Source organism: Piliocolobus tephrosceles, chromosome 18 (assembly GCF_002776525.5).
Source record: "Piliocolobus tephrosceles isolate RC106 chromosome 18, ASM277652v3, whole genome shotgun sequence".
NCBI classification, from domain to species: domain Eukaryota; kingdom Metazoa; phylum Chordata; class Mammalia; order Primates; family Cercopithecidae; genus Piliocolobus; species Piliocolobus tephrosceles.
This window is the reverse complement of record NC_045451.1, coordinates 21,891,356-21,916,503: the sequence shown is the minus strand read 5'-3', so window position 1 is coordinate 21,916,503 and position 25,148 is coordinate 21,891,356. Positions and strand designations below refer to the sequence as shown.

The following is a 25,148-nucleotide window of genomic DNA, read 5'->3' as shown; positions in this document are numbered from 1 at the left end:
GAAAGCATCTAAAAGTGGTCCCAAAAGAACTTCTTTTTTCTGAGTTAAAGGCACAGATACACTAATGATACGTACCAACCAAGAACCAGTGATGATTAACGCACGGTTTCCACCGGGTGGAAAAAAAGGTTCCTGCACAGGAGGTGCAAACTTTGCATAGACTCCGCCTCTATTCCTCTGGTTTTCCATCCTTGCATGAAGAAGAGAACTAGGGGAAAGCAAATTTAAGTGTTTAAAGTGTAAGACCATAAATAGGCCCTTGACTGAGATAATTTTGACTTAAAAAAAAGTGACAAAAAAAACAAAGTTTACCATCTTAACTATTTTTGTTTATTTTATTTTCATTATAATTTGTTTGAGAGAGGGTCTCACTCTGTCACCCAGGCTGGAGGGCAGTGGCATGATCATGGGTCACTGCAGCCTTGACCTCCCAGGCTCAAGTGATTCTCCTGCCTCAGCCTCCTGAATTGGTGGGACTATAGGCACACACTATTATGCCTGGCTAATTTTTGTATTTTTTGTAGCAATAGGGTTTTGCCATATCCCGGGCTTTGACTATTTTTAAGTGTATAGCTTAGTAATGTTAACTATAGTCCATTGTTATCCAACCAATCTCCAGAACTTTTTCATCTTGCAAAACTGAAACTCTATACCAATTACACAATAAGACCTCATCTCACTCACCCTCCAGTCCCTGGTAACTTCCAGTTTACTTTCTGTTTGAATAAATTTGAGCACTCTAGATACCTCATATATGTGAAATCAAACAGTATTTGTCTTTTTGTGACTGGTTGATTTCACTTAGCATAATGTATTCAAGGTTCATCTATATAACATGTCATAATTCAAGGTTCATCTATATAACATGTCATAATTTCCTTCCTTTTTAAAGTTGAATATATTCCATTATGTGGAGGCACCACATTCTGTTTATTCATTCACACAATGATGGGCACCTGGGTTGTGTCCACCTCTTGGCTACTGTGAACAGTGTTGCTATGAACATGTATCTCTTTGAGATCCTGCTTTCAATTATTTTGTGGATATACCCAGAAGTGGGATTGTTGAATCATATGGTAATTCTTTTTAAAAGTTTCTGAAGCATCACCATACTGTTTTGCATAGTGGCTGCACCATTTTATATATTTCATCAACAACGCACAAAGGTTCCTTCAACAATGCTTGTTATTTTCTATTGTGTTTTGTTTTTGATAGTATCCATCCTAAAGGGTGTGAGGTATTGTCTTGCTTTGGTTTTGATTTCTCTTCCCCTAACGATTAGTGATGATGAGCATCCTTTCACATGTTTATCAGCCATTTGTATGTCCTCTTTAGAAAAATGTCTACTCAAAGTGCTTTGCCCTTTTTTTTTTTTTTTTTTTTTTTTTCAGACAGAGTCTTACTCTGTCACCAGACTGGAGTGCAGTGGTGTGATCTCAGCTCACTGCAACATCCGCTTCCTGGGTTCAAGCAATTCTCCTGCCTCAGCCTCCCAAGTAGCTGGGACTACAGGTATGTGCCATCATGCCCAGCTAATTTTTGTATTTTTAGTAGAGACAGGGTTTCACCATATTGGCCAGTATGTTCTCAATCTCTTGACCTCACAATCCGCCCGCCTCAGCCCCCCACAGTGCTGGGATTATAGGCATGAGCCACCATGTCCAGCCAGCCTTTTTTTTTTTTTTTTTTAACTGAGTGACATGTAATTTTACTAAGTCTCGATTCGTCCACCATGTGGGGGTACCATGTTCTTGGTAATTCACCATTTTTCAAAGACAGCTAAAGGAAGATACAGTTGAAAATGTGTACACAGCAACAGAAGAAAGGCAATCTTAGGCCAGGCACTGTGGCTTACGCCTATAATCCCAGCACTTTGGGAGGCTGAGGCGGTCAGATCATCTGAGGTCAGGAGTTCCAAGCCAGGCTGGCCAACATAGTGAAACTCTGTCTCTACTAAAAATACAAAAATTAGCCAGGCATGGTGGTGGTGCCTGTAATCCCAGCTACTTGGGAGGCTGAGGCATGAGGATCACTTGAACCCAGGAGATGGAGGTTGCAAAGAGACAAGATTGCACCACTGCACCCCAGGCTGGGTGACAGAGAGAGTCTTTCTAATTAAAAAAAACGGAAAGGCAATCTTGATCTGAATTAGAATACTGGCTATTGTTTGTTAGGAAGAAACTTATTTTCATACAAACAAAATTATATCTGTGTTTGAGAGATTCTCAGTGCTTTATATCAACAAATTGAATGTTTGTGTTAAAATGATATATGTGACAAGGCCACATATAACACTTTCATGTGATAGAAAAATGAGTCATGAAATTTTGGAGTGGAAGGGACCTTAAATATCTTGTCCAATCTCTTCATGTTACAAATAAGGAAATCAAGCCAGAGGAGGGTGATGTGATTTGCCTGCTGCGAGTTGATAGGAAGACTGGAATGAGGGCTCAGTTATCTTGTAACTCCTGGCTCAGGACTCTTACTATGACACACAGAAAGCCATTGTTCTTCTCCTTCCAAAGAAGGTTTCTCAGCCTTGGCAAGCTTGATATCTTGGGCCTAATAATCCTTTATTTTATGTGGCCATCCCTTGCATTGGAGGATGTTCAGCAGCATCCCTGACCTCTACCCACTAGAAGCCAGGAGCACTTCTCCTCTGCAGTTGAAACAAACAAGTGTCTCTGGACAGTGTCAAAAAGGGTCCCTGGAAGGCAGACTCACTCCCCACTGAGAATCATTCCATATAGTAATTAACCAAATTACTTGAAACCCAGAACTAGTAAAGTAAACTCATTAAGCATTTATTTGTCTGTTGCTACCTTTTTTTTTTTTTTTTTTTGAGATGGAGTCTCGCTTTGTCACCCAGCAGGGCTGGAGTGCAGTGGCACGATCTTGGCTCACTGCAACCTGTGTCTCCCAGGTTCAAGCGATTCTCCTGCCTCAGTCTCCCGAGTAGCTGGGATGACAGGCACCCACCACCACGCCCGGTTAATTTTTGTATTTTTAGTAGAGATGGGGTTTCATCATATTGGTCAGGCTCTCAAACTCCTGACGTCATGATCCACCTGCATCAGCCTCCCAATGTGCTGGGATTACAGGCATGAGCCACCGTGCCCAGCCTGTTGCTACTTTTTTAAAACCTAAAAACACTAAGGGGCATGGTTAATGTGCCTCTATTCAGGCACACAAACTAAATCAGTTCTAAATGGAACCGAATTAGATCATAAGGCTACTGATTTTGTCTAATTTAACGGAACACCTAATATACTAGAACAACTAGAAAATGCTTTATCACCGTCATTAGAAATAAGACAAATATTGACCATCAATTCCCTCATCACTTTATCACACCTCGCAAGTGTGTATGTTAACAGTAATCTGACCTCATGCTGGCCTGAGAGAGGTGTTGTAGGGAAAAAGCTTGAGGAACTGTCAGGCCGTCAGTAAACACAGTAAACTGTGTGCAGCATATTATAGCTTCAGAACAAGACATGGCTTTTTCATCATACATTTCCAGGTCTGCTGCGACTCTGATTTAAAGCTCACAAATGTTTCAGCATATGCTGACATTTGAATTATCAGGCCTGCCCCACCTAGACTAGATTACAGAGGACCTACATGATGTAACCCACCCACACATTTCCTTCCGGGCAAAAGCTTTTTTTTCCTTTCTTCTATTTCCCTTTCAAAAGTAAAAGTTCCTAGAAAAAGCAAAACAGGACTATAATTCATATTAATTTGCTAGTGATATGACAGGTTCACCTTCCTTTTCCAGTAGGTGAACAGAGAAGACTTTTTTTAATGAGAGAGTTTCGCTCTTGTCACTCAGGCTGGAGTGCAGTGGCGTGATCTTGGCTCACTGCAACCTCTGCCACCTGAATTCAAGTGATCCTCCTGCCTCAGCCTCCTGAGTAGCTGAGACTACAGTCGCCAGCCACCACACCCAGCTAATTTTTGTAGTTTTAGTAGAGATGGGGGTTTCACCATGTTGGCCAGGCTGGTCTAGAACTCCTGACCTCAGGCGATTCCCGCTACCTCAGCCTCCCAAAGGGTTGGGATTACAGGCATGAGCCACTGCGCCTGGCCTGAGCGTAGAAGGAATAGAGAAAAATGGCCTCTGAAGGGCCCCCAAGTTTCCCTAAAAGTAAAATCTGCTCAAATTTAGGCTGAACCTTGATTACTTGGAACTGCCTGTTGTTGTCTTGCTTCATTTAAACATGAGGAAACTGCCCCAAGTGGCATATCGTAGCCCCTATTCTCCATATCTGCTATCTTCTACAGACAGCCTTGCATTTGAAAAGATGAGCTCTTATGTAATTTCATACTGCAGGCTTTTACTCACTTAATATCTTCCCCATAGCAGATGGTGGTGTCTTCAGTCAGAAGTTCACAAGCAAATCCTATATTTTCAGCAGTTTCTACAATAGAATAAAATTAAGTCAATGTCATTCCTGCTGTTTTTGTTTTGTGTTTTTGAGACAGCATCTCACTCCCATTGCCTAGGCTGGAGTGCAGTGACACGATATCTGCTCACTGCAGCCTCAACCTCCAGGGCTCAAGTGATCTTCCCATCTCAGCACCGCTCCCAGCCCCCAAGTAGCTGGGACTACACAACTCGCTACCAAGCTACCAATAGAAAATACTTTTGTAGTTTTTCTAGAGACAGGATTTCATCATGTTTGCCAGGCTCATTCTTACTGTTAAACTGAATAATTGCTTTTACCTAGTAATGATATTTTCTAGTTCATGAACATAACCAGATTCACACAAATATGCTGTTTTTCTATAGCAATCTATAGGAATCACTTGCAGAAAAAAAAATGCTGTTCTCTATAAGAAAACAAGTGAAAGTCAAAGTCTAATTTGAAATGTTTTCAATAAATAAAATGTGCTATGTTATCAAACATATAAACTGGTTACTTAATAAAGCAGTGTTCACTAAATTACTAAACACTTTCAGTTCATGGTTTAATTACTCTGTTATTGGCAGAGGGAGGGGGGCAGAGGGAAGCATAATAATTTCCACCAACCCTTATGTGAAGATTTTTATTTTCCTTTTAAATTACCACCCAATTTGGCATTTATTTAAGGTCAGGGCTGTGCTTCCCGTAACTTTGCAGAGTGTGTAACCCATTGGCGATTTCAGAGCAAGAGACGTTATTTGATTTCTTGTGGAAGGCTTGCAAAGTAAAGTGTCAATACCAAACAAGTGCTTGTTGAGTTCTAAAGTTAAAAAATTAAAATTGGGCCAGGCACAGTGGTTCACGCCTGTAATCCCCGCACTTTGGGAGGCCGAGGCGGGCGGATCACAAGGTCAGGAGATTGAGACCATGGTGAAATCCCATCTCTACTAAAAATACAAATAATGAGCCGGGCGCAATGGCGGGCGCCTGCAGTCCCAGCTACTTGGGAGGCTGAGGCAGGAGAATGGCATGAACCCCGGAGGTGAAGCTTGCAGTGAGCCAAGATCGCCCCACTGCACTCCAGCCAGGGGGACAGAGTGAGACTCCGTCTCAAAAAAAAAAATTAAAATCGTTCTTTCCTTAGGAGAGATAAGACCAATTATAATCATCAAGACATGGCCAGGAGCTAAATTATAAGGAAGAAACTGCTACTGAGGGGGATCAGGAAAGGATGCAGAAGGGTGTGCTGGAAAAACAGAGGAGGGTTTCTCAGAAAAAGCATCTTCCGTCCAAAGAAACAGTGTTTGTACAGGATGAAAAGTCTGAGGAGGTCATCTTGGGCAAAGGAAACGGCAGCTATAAATATTTGTGAATTAACAGATATGCTTCCCTGCACAATGAATTACCCTTTTTGTCTCCAGTAAGCACCCAGATCTTAATGTCAGCTTTTGCAAGTTTTGAAATGGTTTCTGGAACTCCATCCTGTAGCTTGTCTTCAATAGCTGTAGCTCCCAGGAGCTAGAATGTATATTTAAAAAAAAAAGGGTGGGGGGGGGGGGGATTAGCAAATAAACCAAAAGTTTTTTGTAATTACAGGTTGCCAACCTGTGAAAAGAAGGGCAAATTATACATCCTGGTTGCTGCTGTCCTGGTGCCAATGGCCAGTGTTGACAGGGAAGGCTGCCATGTTTCTCAATTACTGCAAACCAACACAGCTAAAAACATTTTCCCTAAAGGATGAACTATTTAATTTACCAAGATAAAAATGCAAGTACAAAATCAAGGATGTTAAAAATACACTTTCCTTGTGTATTTGTGGCTTTACACTGACATTAACCAGTTGCAACACTAGCTATTTGTTGAATATTTTCCACTGATCTAAACTCTATGAAAACTATGTATTAAATTTGGAAAACTTTTAGAAACAATATATTTTTCTTATTTCAAGATTTTGCAGAATATTAATTGTTTCAGTAATTCCCCCAATGTAATAAGTATTAGATGCAGGTTCGTTATTGTTTAAAAATGATAATACATTTTAATAAGTGATATACAAATTATGGAATTGAATTAGAATCTCTCCTAATGTATTTTGTCTTTTGGTTTCTCATAATGGCAACTTCTGCACTGCTCCTATTTTGGTGAACAAAAAAATTACCTTCTTCCATTGTGCCAGTGTCAAATGTTGAAGTTGCAATTATCTCTTAAGCATGAGATCAAATATTCAATAAAACTTAAAAAAATTTCAATTCTGCTTAGAATGTCAAAGAAAAAGTTATTAAGGCTAAAACTCACAATTAAATCTTTTTCAATCTCCTCATATACTTTATCCAGAGCTTCGTCCCGGTTGGTGGAGGCCACACTGGCAGCCATAAACTTTTTATTCCATTCTGCAAATTCTTTTTCTTCAATTTCCTTGTAGCAAAGGCATAGGGTTCTAAGAGTTTCATTTGCAAAGATCTGTTTTATTTAAAAAAATAAATCCACCAATGCAAAGAATAGTTAATTTTATGTAATTCAGGATCAAGTATGAAATTTTACTTTGAAGTAATATACTAACAGAATTTAAAAAGAGACCATTAAAGATGACGGATTCTGTACAAATACATTTTAGAGAGGGGATTAAATGTCACTTTTTTTTTTTTTTTTTTTTTGAGACAAGGTTTGGCTTTATCATCCAGGCTGGGATGCAGTGGTGCAATCCTGGCTCACTGCAACCTCTGTCTTCCAGGCTGAAGTCATCCTCTCACCTCAGCCTCCCAAGTAGCTGGGACTACAGGTGTGCACCACAACGCCTGGCTAACTTTTGTACTTTTTTTGTAAAGACGGGGTTTCATCATGCTGGTCTTGAACTCATGAGCTTATGTGATTTGCCCAACTCAGCCTTCCAGCATGCTGGGATTATAGGCATGAGCCACTGCGCCCGGCCTAAACATCACTTTATAATAGACTTTGCTTTTCTAAACTTCTGTAGGGTCCAGGACTGTACTTCTAGCTTCCAAAGGGAAAAGTTTACCTTTCTTCTAAGTCTTCTATTACCTTTCTCTTTTTCTCTTAATGATTTTTCTCTTAAAGATTTTTTCTTTTTCTCTTAATGACTAGGAAAATATCAGACCAAGGGAGCTGCCTTGGGGTGTAATGACGTAAGCACGAACCTGACAACTTTATAACTTGTTCCGACAAACTGTGATACGAGTCCAAACACCTATGAACTCTCCACCAAGCATGATTCCCTCAAACCAATTCTAAAATACAGAAGCCATTATTAAAGCTGAGGTCAAACCTTCTAATGGTAAAGAGTATCTGGCAATTTTTCAGTGGTGAATGATTTAAACATTTTCTTTTTTTTTCTTTGTCTTTTTTTTTCTTTTTTGAGATGGAGTCTCGCTCTGTTGCCCAGGCTTGAGTGCAGTGGTGCAATCTCGGCTCACTACAACCTCCGCCTCCCGGATTCACGCCATTCTCCTGCCTCAGCCTCCTGAGTAGCTGGGACTTGCGCCTGGCTAATTTTTGTATTTTTAGTAGAGATGGGGTTTCACCATGTTGGCCAGGATGGTCTCGATTTGTTGACCTTGTGATCCGCCCGCCTCACCCTCCCAAAGTGCTGGGATTGCAGGCGCAAGCTACTGTGCCCAACCCAATTTAAACATTTTAAGCAGTTTCAACAAGAACCAGTAAATATCTCATTACTTTATAGTCATATCTTTTTTTTTAAATTAAATTAGATTTTTTTTTTTTTTTGAGACCAAGTTTTGCTCTTGTCACCCAGGCTGGAGTGCAATGGCACGATCTCGGCTCACTGTACCCTCTGCCTCCTGGGTTCAAGTGATTCTCCTGCCTCAGCCTCCCAAGTAGCTGGGATTACAGGTGCCCACCACCACACCCAGCTAATTTTTTGCATTTTTAGTGGAGACGGGGTTTCACCATGTTTGGTCAGGATGGTCTTGAACTCCTACCCTCAGTTGATACACCCACCTTGGCCTCCCAAAGTGCTGGGATTACAGGTGTGAGACACCACACCTGGCCTATAGTCACATCTTGTCTAGCCAAGATGGCAGAAGTGGTTCAACTGGTTGAGTATTTGCTTTCAAGATTCTTTGGAAGGTTCTGCATTTATATGATTAGATTGTCATTGTTCATATCCTCATAAGATCTCATCAGTTTTAAGTGCATCAGCATCAGTATATAATCTTAAAATGTGACACCATCTAGGAGACAATATATTAATCAGGCTCTTCTCTGAAGGATGTTTGGGTGGTTCTAAAACTCAATCGACCCTTAAAGCAAAGGGGAAGAATCCCCAACCTTTATTAAGTACCTCCTAGGTGCTAGCCACTATGGAAGATGCTTTCTCTTGCAATGGTCTTCCAAGATAGGAATCATCCCTTCCCTCTTTCACAGGGGGAATTAATGATTCATATGATATATCTACCATTTTTTCCAAAGACACAAGCTAGTAAAGAGGCAGGGACACCAGGTCTGCCTGATCTCCTCCATGCCTCCCTGCCATTGTTGTACCAAACAACAGTGCAAGATCCAGAGATATTCGGAGTAGTGGCAACATCACAGGACTAAACATACAGACAGCTTCCTAAGGACTTGGAAGTAATTAAGACCAAAGTGATTTTACCAACAAAGCTATCAAAAGTCAATGATCCAACACATTGCTCTGTCATTCTGCCACATATGAATGCTTTCCTTCCTTCACACTACACCTTGAAGTTAGTGGAGTTCTTGGGGCCACACACATAGTAAGACTACAACCTAGTATGGTTGTGTAGCTTGCTCAAGGTCACTGGAAGAGAGCTAAGTCATTTTCCTGCCTCAGTCCTATAGACCTTGAAGACCCACATGCTGGGAGAAGGCACCACGGTGATATCCCAGGAAGTCAGTGGCAGGGGCAGAACTGGAACCCAGATGGCTATATTTCTACTTTGCTGCTCTTTCCACCCCAACTATTCCAAAGCAAAGGGAGGGTCAGTAGTTAACATACAGCTTTCATGCAAACTTAACAGATAGCATCAGAGAGTAAGATCAGAATCCCTTGCAGAAAGAATAAAAGTGGAACTTACATCCAGGGCATCCTGTGTTTCTTGCTTAGTAGGATTCATTCGATGTAACCGTTCATAAATAACAGTGTCAGCACCTTTACAGTAAAGCTTGATATTGCCTTCTGGGGTTCTTACTGGCAGTAAAAGAAGGAAATAAACACAACAAAGTTTGATTTTTTTTAATATATATTTTTTGAGACAGGGTCTTGCTCTGTCACCCAGGCAGGAGTGCAGCAGTGCAATATTGGCTCACTGTAGCCTTGACCTCCCAGGTTTGCAATCCTCCCATCTCAGCCTCCGGAGTAGCTGGGACTACAGGTGCAGGCCACCATGCCTGGCTAATTTTTATTTTTATAGATATGGAGGCCTCACTATGTTATCCAGGCTGGTCTTGAACTCTTGGGCTCAAGTAATCCTCCTGCCTCAGCCTCCCCAAGTGCTGGGATTACAGATGTGAGCTACAGCACCCAGCTAAGTTTGATTTCTTAATATAAAACTACATTTACAAAGTTAATTTGAAGTGTTACTATCTCATAATTCACTATTAGCTTAAAACCATCAGTTCCTCTAGAAAAATGTTGCCTTCAACAAAACTAGTAAGTCATTATCTACATTGAATATAATAGTGAAATAAATATAGAAAGATTCCTTCACAGTCAGCTCTGTTTTTCATAACCTTAGTTATTCTTCCAACAAATATTTACTGACTCCCTACCATATGCTATGCCATGTGCTAGTTACTTTCTTTCATAGAATTTTTCTCCATCCAACCAACAGGAAGTTTCTTAACTATGAACTCGCAACACTTACTGCCTTTAATACTTGGACCACAACACCCCTCCTTGTGACCTTTTTATTTTTTTGTTTTTTTGATTAATGCAATAATTGTAATACATCCCTCATTGCTAACTAGATTTTAAGTCAAGGTAGATGGCAAGCATGATAATCAGTCTAGATCTGTGTGAGGGACACAGAAAGCATTCAGTAAGCGTGCCTAAGGAGAGTGTAATAGACAGTTAAACCTATATATTTTTATTGGTTAAAAATTCAGTCATAGTGGAGAAGGCTTGTAGACACCACCTTAACCAAGTGATCAAAGTTAACATCTCCAATAATGAGACAAACCAATAATATATACCTTCTGGCCAGGCAGGGTGGCTCATGCCTGTAATCCCAGCACTTTGGGAGGCCAAAGTGGGCTGATCACCTGAGGTTGGGAGTTGGAGACTAGCCTGACCACCATGGAGAAACCTTGTGTCTACTAAAAAATACAAAATTAGCTGGGAGTGGTGGTGCATGCCTGTCATCCCAGCTACTCAGGAGGCTGAGGCAGGAGAATTGCTTGAACCTGGGAGGTGGAGGTTGTGGTGAGCTGAGATCATACCATTGCACTCCAGCCTGGGCAACAAGAGTGAAACTCAGTCTCAAAAAAAAAAAAAAAAAAAAAAAAAAAAAATATATATATATATATATATATATATATATATATATATAAATATACACATACATATACACACATATATATAACACATATATACATATAAATATATACGTGTGTGTGTGTGTGTGTGTATATATACCTTCTGATGTGATACTTAAAGAAGAGCACAGCATCACTTATGGACTCGTCCTGCCAACAATGTGTAACCTAGCTCTAATCATGAGGGAATATCAGACAAATCCAAGTGGGGGGATAGCCTATAAAATAACCAGTGTGTGGTTTTTAAAAATGTCAGTGGATGAAAGATCAAAAAGAGGTTGAACCATCCTTGACTCAAAGTCATGGTCACCTAATGTAACCTGTGATCTTGGATTGGATCCTGGACAAGAAAAACATAAAGAATGAACTTCCCTAGTAAAATCTGGAAAAAGTCTATTGATTAGATAATATTGTACTGTGTTAAATTTTCTGGTTCTGATCATTGGACTGTATATATAAGTGAGTGTTCCTGTTCTTAGGAAATACCTACTATGGTATACAGTATAGTATTTAGGGGAAAAGGACATTAGGCCTGCAATTGAGTTTCTTTTTTATATTTTTATTTTCTTTTTTTTTATCATGTAATCTTGCTCCTTCTAGTGCAATTTATTCTCAAATGGTTCAGAAAACAATAATGTGTATGTATGTGTGCGTACATATATATGTATGTATATATATAGATATATATAATGAAATTATATATATATGGCAAACGTTAACAATTGGTGGATATGGGAGAGTATGAGAGTTCTTTAAACCATTTTTGCAACTTTTCTGTAAGTTTGAGATTATTTCAAACTACAAATTTAAAGCAGTTCAGTGGTAGGAAGTGATTTTCTTCTTCACTTGGTGGTCTGTTACGTGCCTGCATTGCAGGTATGATTTTGATTCATAAGCACAGCCTTGATTTTCTCAGAAATCTTTTCCTGCTGAGCCCTCCCTTCCCTGCCATCAAGTACAGAAGACAGCACTCAGAGGTGCTCAAAAAATAAAAGAGCTTGTGTTGTTTAAAATAAAAGACTGCTACAAACGTCTATCTGCTGCTTCAGAAGCGTTCCACCTGCCACCCCAGATTCAGCATCTGGCAGCCCACATGGTTAAAGAATGTCAGCAGCTGTAATCCCAGCTACTCAGGAGGCTGAGGCAGGAGAATCGCTTGAACCCAGGAGGCGGAGGTTTCAGTGATCTGAGATCGTGCCACTGCACTCCTGGGTGACAGAGCAAGACTCCATCTAAAAAAAAAAAAAAAAAAAAAAAAGAGAGATTAAAAAAGAATATCAGCAGCATTTGCAGGATTCAGAGATACTGCGGCTGTCCCTTTGAGTAGGGAACATAGTGAAGAATGAAGAAAACAATACCAGTTTCAAAAAATCTGCAGAAATCTCCCAGGAGCCAAGTAGCTCGTTCGCTGGCTGCTTTATCCTGGTGCCATTCAATACAATGGGCACAAGCAATATCTAAATGAGCGATTCATAGAGAGACTCTGAGGCGGACTTACCAATGATAGACATTCGCTTCCGGTCACTGTTGAAATCCAGAATGGCAAGAACATTATAAGTCCTTTCAGTGCCCAGCTCACTGATGGTGATGGTGTTCTGGGTCCTGGCGAGGAAGGCAAAGCCGAAGTTCCTGGCAGCATTTACCAGGGCACCTTCATCGGGTGAGGCTGCCTGGTAGTTGAGCTGACCTAACAAGAAAGCAAGAGAAATCCCAGAAAAGCTGTAAAACCAAATGCAGAGCTCATTGTTGAGGCCTCCGCTGAGGCTCCTGTGGGGGTCAGCTGGGCTGCAAAGCCCAAAACATCCCCAGGAAAACAAGTCATTGACTCTGAAGGGTTATGCCAAGATGGAAACTTCTTTGTTTTATCTTGACTTATAAACAGTAATACAAACTAAAAGTGAAACATTGGCGGAGAATGGGGGAAAATTCCCATAATCCCACTATCCACAGGAAAAACAACAGGTGTCGACACTTTATCATTCCTTCCAGCGCCTTTTAAAATGTCTGTATCTGAAATTGTTTCTATCAAGCTGAATATACATTTACATCTTGATCATTTTAATGCTGTATCTGAGTATATTGCCATCCCTTTTTAAATTCTTTATAAACATTTAAACAGATGTAAACATGTTATTTTCCCATTGCAGACACTTAGTTTATTTCCAAAGTTTTTTACTCTCAAAAAATAACATTTTAATAACCCTTTTGTATGTGTGCAAAGATTTTTCTGTTTCTTTTTTCTTTTTAGAGACAGAGATCTCCCCATGTTGTCCAGGCTGGTCCTGATCTCCGGGGCCCAAGTGATCCTTCTGCCTCAGCCTAATGAGTAGCTAGGACTACAGGTGCATGTCACCACACCTGCCTTATTCTCTTTCTTCCTTGTTTTTCTGAAACAGGGTATCACCCTGTTGCCCAGGCTGCAGTGCAGTGGCACGATCTTGGCTCACTGCAGCCTCAATCTCCCCAGGCTCAGTGATCCTCCTACCTCATCCTCCCAAGTAGCTGGGATTACAGGTACATGCCACCACACCTAGCTCATTTTTTGTATTTTTTTTTTTTGTAAAGACAGGGTTTCACCATGTTGCTCAGGCTTTTCTCAAACTCCTGGACTCAAGTGATTCGCCTGCCTCAGTCCCTGAGGTGTTGGGCTTACAGGCGTGAGCCACTGCCCCAGCCCCTGGCTTATTTTCTAAGAGCAGATTCCTATTAGGAAAATACTGAGCCACAGAACACTGACAATTTTAAAACTCATTGGTATACATTACTAACTTGTTTTCCAAGAAGGTTGTACCAGTTTATCTTCCCTCTGAAAGAGTATGTTTTCTTTCTTTCTTTTGTTTTTTTGAGACAGGGTCTTACTCTGGCACCAAGGCTGGAGTGCAGTAGCACCATCTCAGCTCACTGAAGCCTCGACCACCCCGAGCGCAAGTGATCCTCCTACCTCAGCTTCCTGAGTGGCTGGGACTATTGGCGCACATCACCACGCCCAGCTAATGTTGGTATTTTTTTGTAGAGATGGGATCTCACCACGTTGCCCAGGCTATTTTTTTCTTTACCATAGCTATATTCTCCTTATAAAAAACAAAACAAAACAAAACAAAACACAAAACAACACAGGCTGGGTGCGTTGGCTCACACCTGTAATCCCAGCACTTTGGCAGGCTGAGGCAGGCAGATGACGAGGTCAGGAGATCGAGACCATCCTGGCTAACATGGTGAAACCCTGTCTGTACTAAAAATATAGAAAGTTAGCCAGGCATGGTGATGCGTGCCTATAGTCCCAGCTACTCGGGAGGCTGAGGCAGGAGAATCACTTGAACCCAGGAGGTGGAGGTTGCAGTGAATCGAGATTGCACCGCCGCACTCCAACCTGGTGACAGAGCGAGACTCCATCTCAAAAAAAAAAAAAAAAAAAAGAAAGAAAGAAAAGAAAAGAAAAGTTGAAACCAACCAACCAACCTTAGTTTGATCACTATCTGATATCTTAATGTTTAAAAGTTAAATAATGGAAAATTGTCTTCTATTCACAACTACATTTCAACAATAAGAATAAGCTAGATTCGGTGGCACATGCCTGTAATCCCAACTATTCAGGAGGCTGAGGCAGGAGGATCACTTGAGCCCAGGAGTGTGAGGTTATAGTGAGCTTTGATCATTCCACTGCACTCCAGCCTGGCAGACAGAGCAAGATGCAGTCTCTTTTAGGAAAAAGGAAAAAACCAATAAGAATAGGAATAAATCTCACAGCCAGATACACAAAAGAGTACATATGCTACATGATTCCACTTATATAAGCCAAAAACTGACAAAGCTAATCTGTGTTATTCGTAGTCAGGAAAGTACTTTTCTTGGAGAGTTAATCACTGGAAAGGAATGTAAAGGGAATTCTAGGGGGATTGACAATTTTTTTTTTTAAATCTGGGTGCTCATTACAAGAGTATTAGCTTGTGAAAATTCATTGAGTTATATACTTATGATACGTACATATCTCTGTATACACATGTTGTACTTCAGTAAAAAGTTTAAAAAATACTCTGCCTACCCAAGATCTTCTATTTTTCTACTCTAGTTATTTTGTCTCAAAATAGAAGGAAAAGCATTTCCATGGCCAGATGACTTTGGACAGAAAGAGCATTTAGTTTTCCAGAATACTTTGACCAGGATGAAGGCCACAGATGCATGAGCAGCTGTTTATCCCCTAGTCTCACTTAGAATGGTCAGTGCTCTGGGGTAATGGTGGCAGAGAGAGCTAAACACACCTCCTTCCTTCACAATTGGCTCAGAGGATTCACTCTTTAAGTCAGAATTAATCACTTCCTAATTAATAATTAAAGATGACACTTTAGGATCTCTCTATATTAGTTCACCCAGAAAGTCATTCACTAGGCCGGGCGCGGTGGCTCAAGCCTGTAATCCCAGCACTTTGGGAGGCCGAGACGGGTGGATCACGAGGTCGGGAGATCGAGACCATCCCGGCTAACACGGTGAAACCCCGTCTCTACTAAAAATACAAAAAACTAGCCGGGTGAGGTGGCGGGCGCCTGTGGTCCCGGTGACTCGGGAGGCTGAGGCAGGAGAATGGCGTAGGCTTGGGAGGTGGAGCTTGCAGTGAGCTGAGATCCGGCCACTGCACTCCAGCCTAGGCGACAGAGCAAGACTCCTTCTCAAAAAAAAATAAAAAATAAAATAAAAAAAAAAGTCATTCACTAGAAGCTATAAATGCACTTCCTAAATCCGGCCACGTAGAAAACATATACAAGTGCCAGAGGGCAAAGTATTTAACCAGAGACAAATCAGCAGTGGTGAGACAAAAGCCTTTCCCTTCAGCAATTTAAGCTGGCACAGCGATATATGGCATAAGTGACAGCAAACGCATTTCCAGCAGAAAAAAGAAACAAAATAATAAAAGGTGGTAAAGTTCCCACAAGTAAGACAATCATATCTAGAGCAAATACCTTGATCTTTTTATCATTAAAGAAAAAAGAAATGTTTTCCATTGCCTTCCGATAATGGAATCACAGAATTGTAGACTAACAGAGATGGGAAGAATGTCAAAGACTTGGTACAAATTTCAACCTTATGACTGCTGGAAGACACTTGGACTAAAAAACTATGCAGCCATAAAAAAGAACAAAATCATGTCCTTTGTCACAATAGAGATTAGGCCATTATCCTAAGCAAATTGACTCAGAAACAGAAGACCACATACCTAACACATGTTCTTACTTAACATTGGGTATATGAGTACATTGGGACATAAAGATTGCAAAAATAGATAGTGGGGACTTCAAGAGAGAGGAGTGAGGGAGGGCAACAAGGGCTGAAAAACTTGTTATCAGGGCCAGGCGCAGTGGCTCACGCCTGTAATCCCGGCACTTTGGGAGGCCGAGGCCAGTGGATCATGAGGTCAGGAGTTTGAGACCAGCCTGGCCAACATAGTGAAACCCCATCTCTACTAAAAATATGAAAACTTAGCCAGGTGTGGTGGTGTGCACCTGTAATCCCAGCTACTCAGGAGGTTGAGGCAGGAGAATCGTGTGAACCCAGGAGGCAGAGGTTGCAGTGAACCGAGATCACACCATTGCACTCCAGCTCGGGCGATAGTTCGAGACTCCGTCTCAAAAAAAAAAGAAAAGAAGAAAAAAACTATTAAGTTCTGTGTTCACCACCTGGATGATGGGATCAATTGTACTCCAAACTTCAGGATCATGCAATATACCCATGTAACAAACATGCACATGTATATCCTGAACCTAAAATAAAAGTTGAAGGTATAAAAACAAACTAAAAGAAAACAAAGCCACCTTCCTAAGAAAACTCTTTATGGCAAACTCTTTATTTATGGCACATTTTGAGGCATCCAGAAAGACCTTCTTTTTGTTTCACACACAATTTGTGACTCATGAAATTGATGTAATCAAAGAAAGATGCTCCAACCACAAATCCCACCTCTCAGTTCTCATTATCCTGATTCCCTAGCCTCAGGGTAATGGTGGCAGGAGAAAGCTAAATGCACCTTTTTTCCCTCCTTCACGACTGCCTCAGCTAATTTCCTCTACTATTTTTTTGAGACGGAGTCTCGCTTTGTCACCCAGGCTGGAGTGCAGTGGTACAATCTTGGCTCACTGCAACTTCCGACTCCTGGGTTAAAGCAATTCTCCTGTCTCAGCCTCCCGAGTACCTGGGACTACAGGTGCCCGCCACCATGCCCAGCTAATTTTTGTATGTTTAGTAGAGATGGGATTTCACCATATTGGTCAGGCTGGTCTTGAACTCCTGACCTCAGGTGATCCACCTGCCTCAGCCTCCCAAAGTGCTGGGATTACAGGCGTGAGCCACCACACCTGGCTCACTCTAAGCTACTCTAAGCTCACAAGAGCGAGATTCAGTCTTAAAAAAAAAAAAAAAAAAGCCGAGTGTGGTGGCTCACACCTGTAATCCCAGAATTTATGTGAGGCCAAGTCTGGAGGATGACTTGAGGTCGGGAATTCAAGACCAGCCTAACCAACATGGAGAAGCCCCGTCTCTATTAAACATGCAAAATTAGCTGGGAGTGGTGGAGCATGCCTGTAATATCAGCTAGTCGGAGACTGAGGCAGGAGAATCGACTGAACCCAGGAGGCGGAGGTTGCAGTGAGCCGAGATCACGCCATTGCACTCCAGCCTGGGCAATAAGAGTGAAATTTGGTCTCAAAACAAAAACGAAAACAAAAACAAACAAAGAAAAAAACCCTACCTCTCAGATGTCTGTTTGTCCTCAATCCTCTCACCCCCTTTAAATGATTTGCCAAGTGTCTCCCACATTCATGGCTTTGTCATCCTTCCCAAAGACCCCACGCTAATACAAACCTTCAGCCTCTGTGCCAATCTCCAGTGCCTGCCTGCTTCAGACTCTCACACCCAATGTGATGCGCAAAACTCCTGAGACAAGCTCTCTGATCATCGATTCAAAACCTCCAGGTGAAGTGAAGGCTCCCAAGCCTTCCACGCTCTGCTCTCACATGACCTCTGTGCAGGTGGGAGTCTGCAATGACCTCAAGGTTCCCATCCCAGGGATGTACATTCACTTTCTCCCAGTTACTCAATCAAGCACTAATCTAGGTACTGCTGTGAAGGGAATTTGCAGATGTACGATCCTAATCAGCTGACCTTAAAATAGATTATCCAGGTGTTCCTGACTTAATTAGATGAGCTTAGGACAGACCTCTTCTTGGGGGGAGACTTGGAGCAGTATGAAAAAGGCTCAATTTAAGGAGATTCTCCACTGCTGGCTTTGCAGATGGGGTGGACCAGCTGGCAGGGAATGAGGGCAGTCTCTAGGAGTGGAAAGCAACCCAGCTGACAGCCAATAAAGAAATGGGGACTTCAATTCTACAACCATAGAGAACTGAATCCTGCTGCAACCACACTGAACGTGGAAGAAGACACTGAGCTCCAGATGAGAACATGGCCCAAACTTGATTTTAATCAGATGCTGAGCGGAGAACCCAGTCATGCCATGCTAAGAATTCTGCCCTACAGAACCGTAAGCTAATGAACGGGTGTTTTCGGTAGCTGAGTTACACTAATTCACTACAGAGTAGCAGAAAACTAATGCATGTGACCGGGCACAGTGGCTCACGCCTATAATCCCAGCATTTTGGGAGGTCAAGGTGGGCAGATCACCTGAAGTCAGGAGTTGGAGACCAGCCTGGCCAACATGGGAAACCCCATCTCTACTAAAAATACAAAAAATCAGCTGGGCTTGGTTGTGGGCACCTATAGTCCCAGCTACTCAGGAGGCTGAGGCAGGTGAATTATGCTTGAACCCGGGAGGTGGAGGTTGCAGTGAGCTGAGATCGTGCCGTTGAACTCCAGCCTGGGTGACAAGAGCAAGACTGTCTCAGAAAGAAAAAAAAAAAAAAAAAATTGGAGGCATAGTCCTCAAGGTCCTTTCAAGGGATCCTTTCCTGGTACTTTATGGTTAAAAGCCAAAATCAATTTCTCTAAGCTCCTGCACTAGAAACGTAACATGTCTCTATTCTTTACAACCCTTGACCTCAGCTGACAGTGGACAAAGAGTTGCAGTATGTTAGGCTGGAGGGACTTTGTGTTCTTGTTTTTTTTTTTTTGAGACCATGTCTTGCACTGTTGCCCAGGCTGGAGTGTAATGGCATGATCTTGGCTCACTGCAACCTCCACCTGCCAGGTTCAAGCAATTCTCCTATTCAGGCTCCTAAGTAGCTGGGATTACAGGCACATGCCACCATGCTTGGCTAATTTTTTGTATTTTTAGTAGAAACAGGGTTTCACCATATTGGCCATGCTGGTCTCCAACTCCTGACCTCGTGATCTGCCCGCCTCGGTCTCCCAAAGTGCTGGGATTACAGGTGTGAGCCACCACGCCCAGCCCTGCTGGAAGGAACTTTGTACATCCAACCTTCTTACTACAACACCGAGGAAGGTGGTTCTCAGACAGGGACCCAAACTGGGCTGACTCATCTCTAGCACGCAGTCCAGGGCTCTTCCCATAATATCCCACTGGGGAAAAATAGAATAGGGACCACAGGATGAATTTACATTTGCCTAAGTTGACCAGTTAGCCCTTAAAATACTATCATGTACTCAGAGAAGAGTACGATTGTCAAAACCAAAGAGAACCAGGTGACTTTGTAATGTCATACTTTATGCTTACAGACTGAGTAAAATTGGCTTGGTGAGTCAAATAGACTTTGACCTCTGCTTCCATGATTCATGACCTGGTATCGTCCCTTTCTATCTTTCCCCACATTGTCTGCTGATAAACCCTTCCATGTATCCACCCTAATCTGAACTCTGTTACCTTGCTTCATTGCAATATTAGATTCATCTGTGGAAAATGGGTTTCTTTGAAACTTGCTGAAAGGTATCACATGCAGCTTCTATACATTTAGGTGTTTTTTGTTTTGTTTTGTTTTTTGTTTTTTTGAGATAGGGTCTCATTCCATCACCCAGGCTGGAGTGTAATGGTGAGACTATGGCTCACTGCAGCCTTGACCTCCTGGGCTCAAGTGATCCCCACCTGAGTAGCTGGCACTACAGGCATGTGCCATCACGCCTGGCTAATTTTTGGTATTTTTTGGTGAGATGGGGTTTTGCCATGTTGCTCAGGCTGGTCTTGAACTCCTGAGCTCAAGCAATCCACTCACCTCGACCTTCCAAATGCTGGGATTACAGGTGTGAGCCACCATGCGTTGGCCTACACATTTAGTTTTTACGCATATTCCTTCTCTGGAAATTTCATACCTGCTACATATGAAACATCAAGGTTGAGAACAGAGAGGGACTTATGTATGCTGCACTGACTAAAGTAAAAAGTGGAAGATGTAGTGAAGTGGATGAAGTGAATGAATGAAGTGAAGGCAGACTGTGCTTCATTACAGAAACACCAAAGGAACTCCTTTTGCTCTTTCTATAAAGTGTACGTGTGTCTATATAACTTATCATTATGTCCATTTGTGATAAAATGACTAGCTTTCCTTGATATAGGACAAACTTGCTGTGACAAAGCTGGCACAAACTGCATTGAAGGATTCTGCAAAGGAATTTACAAGCCATTCTGCTTGTTCCCATGAAATTCACATTAATTATGCTCCTTTAAATGGAAAAGGCACCCAGAAGAGATCCAGGCTAAGGCTGATATTATTTCAAACCCAAACTATAACAGAATCTAGTAAATAAGAGCATATATCTAAAATTATTTGGTAGAAAAGATTAGTCAAGTTCAGAGTCCATTTCTGATATAGATAAGGCTTGACTTTTCACACTCAGTAAATGCTCAGTAATAAATGTGCTAAGAAAAGTTAGATTCTTCTATCATAATTCAAGTATCAATCATTTCTTTCAAGAAGATTTCATTTGCAAAGTGAAAAAAACACACCTGGAGCCATAACTATGAATAAGATGTAAATTTTCAGGGACAAGAAGCTTGTTTCCTACTTTGCTTTTCCATAAACCATCTAGTGGTAAGTGCTGAAAAATATTCACTGCATTCAAATATGCGACAGATTTGTACCACTTGACATGCATTTGAGTCATAAGCAGGAGTTACCCGGAAACAAAAAACCTGGTCTCTAATGCCTGAGATGCCAGAGAAACGCTCACCATCCGTCCTATCCACCATAACCGTGTGGCAAACTGCGAGCAAGAAGAAGAACTGTCGTACTTCTGGCTCTTTCCCCGACTGGATTTGCTCAATAAGATAGTGGTCATAAAATGCAAGCTTCCCATCAGCATATGTGTTCCAGCTAAAATCAACTTGCTGAAAGAAATGGAGAAAAACAAAATATGATTTTATAAAATATTTTTCACTTAACATATGACATAAACTTTCCTTGAAAGGCAAGGTTTCAATTATGCAAAAACCACCTTAGGATTTTAGCACATTCTTAAATGTCAAGAGACTCACAACTGTCTTCAAGAAAAAGATACTTTTTTTTTTTTTTTTGGAAACATATATGACCATATATGGGTCTCACTCTGTCACCCAGGCTGGACTGCAGTGGCTTGATCTCAGTTCTCTGCAACTTCTGTCTCCTGGGCTCAAGCAATCCTTCTGAGTAGATGGGCCTATGGGCATGCACCACCATACCTGGCTGATTTTTGTATTTTTTTTGTAGAGATGGGGTTTCTCTGGTTTCAAACTCCTTGACTCAATTGATCTGCCCATCTCAGCCTCCCAAGGTGCTGGGATTACAGGCATGAGCCACCAAGCCCAGTCAAAAAGGTACTTTGTGGTGGACTAAACTGTGTTCCCCCAAAAGATATGTTGAAGTTCTAACCTCTGGTACCTATGAATGTGACCTTATTTAGAAATAGGGTCTTTACAGATGTAATCAAGATAAAATGAGGTGATACTCAATTAGGGTGGGTCCTAATCCAATGATTAGTATCCTTATTAGAAGGGGAAGTGTGGACACAGAGGCATACAGACACACAGGGGGACACCACGTGACAACAAAAGCAGAGATACAGAGTTGCGTTTCCAAGTCTCCAAGCCAAGGAACACCAAGGACTGTGGACAACCACCAGGAGCAGGGAAAAGGCAACGAAAAGAGTCTTCTCTAGACCTTCAAAGGAAGCATGGCCCTGCTGGGACCCTGACATCCCTAGCATCCCAAACAATTCTTCAGCTTAAAGGCCTTACCTCTATTTTGTTATGGTTGTGTTGAGAGGCATCCCGATGGTCCCCTGAGAAACAAACAGGATAAAACAAATTGATTCTCCGCCTGTGTCCAGAGGCCCCTCCTCACATGGCTTTGCTTAGGTAGTGGTGGAGGTAAGACCATATATGGCCTGGACAGGCTAACATATTTATTATCTGGCTCTTTACAGAAAACATTAGATGACCCCTGGTCTAGTTATTCAAATACTGGTGCCTGTCCCTACTACTTTCTCCTAGGGGCCTGGGTCATATCCTTTGAAATGCTTTACCTCCCCCAAGTCAGAAGGATCCACACATGTGAGCCACGTCCTCAGCCCCTCAGTGCCCCGCCATCTTCACTGATACTCCTTATGAGAAAAGGCACTCACGGTGTACAGTTTCCTACAAGTAGGAAGTATATATGCATGTCCCTATATCATTTTAAATAATTGTGTTTTTAAGTCTATTTAAAATAGAGAACGCTCTATTTGAATCTAGTATTAACCTTAATATTATTTGTAAATTTACAGAAAATTAAATTTCTAAATGTTTCAGAAAATTAGAACCGAAATCAATTTTAAAACTATTGGCTGGGTGTGGTGGCTCACGCCTGTAATCCCAGCACTTTGGGAGGCTAAGATGGGTGGATCGCCTGGGGTCAGGAGTTCAAGACCAGCCTGGCTGTCATGGTGAAACTCCATCTCTATTAAAAACACAAAAATTAGCTGGAAATGGTGGCACACACCTATAGTCCCAGCTACTCAGGAGGCTGAGGCAGGATAATCACTTGAATCCGGAAGGCAGAGGTTTCAGTGAGCCAAGATTGCGCCTCTGCACTCTGGCCTGGGTAACAAAGCGAGACTCTGTCTCAAAAAAAAACAGAAACAAAAACAAACAAACAAACAAAAAGCAATTGTAGGCCAGGTGTGGTGGCTCATGCCTGTAACTCCAGCACTTTGGGAGGCTTAGGCAGGTGGTTCACTTGAGGTCAGGGGTTCGATACCAGCCTGGTCAACATGGTGAAACCTCATCTCTACTGGAAAAAAAAAAAAAAAAAATTAGCCAGGGACAGTGGTGTGCACCTGTAATCCCAGCTACCCAGGAAGCTGAGGGAGGAGAATCATGTGAACCTGGGAGGTGGAGGGGTTGCAGTGAGCTGAGATCGCGCCACTGCACTCCAGCCTGGGTGACAGTGAGACACCGTCTTAAAAACAAAAACAACAAAGAAAACAACTGTAGTGAAATACACATAATAAAATTTACCATCTTAACCAATTTTTGGTTTGATTTTTTGAGTCAGGGTTTCACTCTGTCACCCAGGCTGGAGCGCAGTGGTGTAAACCCAGCTCACAATGACCTTGATGTCCCCGGCCTCAGGTGATCCTACCTCAGCCTCTCAAGTAACTGGAACTACAAGCACATACCACCATGCCTGGCTAATTTTTGTATTATTATTATTTTATTATTGTTTTTTGTAGAGGCGTGTGTTTTTTTGTTTTTTTGTTTTTTTTTTTTTTTTGAGACGGAATCTCGCTCTATCGCCCAGGCTGGAGTACAGTGGCACAATCTTGCTCACTGCAACCTCCACCTCCCGGGTTCAAGTGATTCTCCTGCCTCAGCCTCCTGAGTAGCTGGGACTACAGGTGCCTGCCACCACGCCCAGGTAATTTTTGTATTTTTAGTAGAGATGGAGTTTCATCATATTGGCCAGGCTGGTCTCGAACTCCTGACTTGGTGATCCGCCCACCTCAGCTTCCCAAAGTACTGGGATTACAGGCGTGAGCCACCGTACCTGGCCAGAGATGGGGTTTTGTCATATTGCCCAGGCTGGTCTCAAACTCCTGGTCTCAAGGGATGTGCCTGCCTCAGCCTCCCAAGGTGCTGGGGTTGCAGATGTGAGCCCCTGCACACCAGCCAACCAAGTTTTGTTGTTGCTGTTTTGAGACAGGGTCTTGCTCCGTCACCCATGCTGGAGTGCAGTGGTGTATTCACTGGAGCCTTCAACTCCCAGGCTTAAGGGATCTTCCTGCCTCAGCCTCCCAGGTAACTGGAACTATAGGCATGCAGCACCAAACTCTGCTAATTTTTAAAGATTTTTTGCTTTGTTACCCAAGCTGGTCTAGAATTCTAGGCCTCGAGCAATCCTCCCACCTTGACCTCCCGAAGTCTTATTATTATAGGCATGAGACACTGCACCCAGCCCATTTTAACCACTTTTAAGCATACGGTTCGGTGGCATCAAGTATATTCACAATGTCATGCAGCTATTTCATCTTGCCAAATTGAAACTCTGTACCCATTAAACAGTAACTCCCAATTCCCCTGACCCCAGCCCCTGGTAACCATCATTCTACTTTGTCTCTATAAATTTGATTATTCTAAGTACTTCATATAAGTAGAATTACACAATATTTGTCCTTTTGCGACTGGCTTACTTCACTTAGCATAATGTCCTTAACTCGTTTATGCCTAGTGTTCCATTATTGGAACGCTAAGCATGTGGGAGTTATTTATATCCTACTGCTTAAGGTCATCACCAAGTTCTGATTGCAAAAATTCAAAAAAGTTTAACCTCTGGCATAAATGAGTTCAGGTTCATCTGTGTTGTAGCATGTGTCAAATTTTCCTTCCTTTCTTAGACTGAATAATATTCCATTGTGTGTATCCACATTTTTATCCATTCATCCACTGATCAACATTTGAGTTGCTTCTATCTTTTGGCTATTGTGAATAATGCTGCTATGAACACAGGCATACAAATACCTCTTGGAGCCCCTGTTTCAGTACTTTTGAGTATATAACCTGAAGTGGAATTGCTGGATCATATCGTAATGAGACTTCTAATTTTTTTCTTTTTTTTTAGACAGAGTCTCACTCTGTCCCCAGGCTGGAGTGCAGCGGTGCAATCTCAGCTCACTGCAACCTCCGCCTCCCGGGTTCAAGCAATTCTCCTGCCTCAGCCTCCCAAGTAGCTGGGATTATAGGTGTGCGCCACCACCACACCTGGTTAATTTTTGTATTATTAGTAGAGATGGGGTTTTGCCACGTTG

General features: G+C 42.0%; 1 protein-coding gene across 1 annotated transcript in view; it reads right to left on the bottom strand.

Moving 5' to 3' along the window:
- Positions 1-25,148, bottom strand: part of ATP8B1 (ATPase phospholipid transporting 8B1) — an 81,861-nt gene that overhangs the window by 16,976 nt on the left and 39,737 nt on the right. Inside the window, exons 13-20 of the mRNA XM_023218299.2 lie at positions 22,102-22,145; positions 21,060-21,216; positions 12,436-12,624; positions 9,479-9,591; positions 6,702-6,866; positions 5,813-5,924; positions 4,346-4,421; positions 76-208 (exon numbers count right to left, since the gene is read on the bottom strand). Of these exons, the coding sequence (XP_023074067.1) occupies positions 76-208; positions 4,346-4,421; positions 5,813-5,924; positions 6,702-6,866; positions 9,479-9,591; positions 12,436-12,624; positions 21,060-21,216; positions 22,102-22,145 (989 nt within the window). The remainder of the gene's footprint in view (positions 1-75; positions 209-4,345; positions 4,422-5,812; positions 5,925-6,701; positions 6,867-9,478; positions 9,592-12,435; positions 12,625-21,059; positions 21,217-22,101; positions 22,146-25,148) is intronic.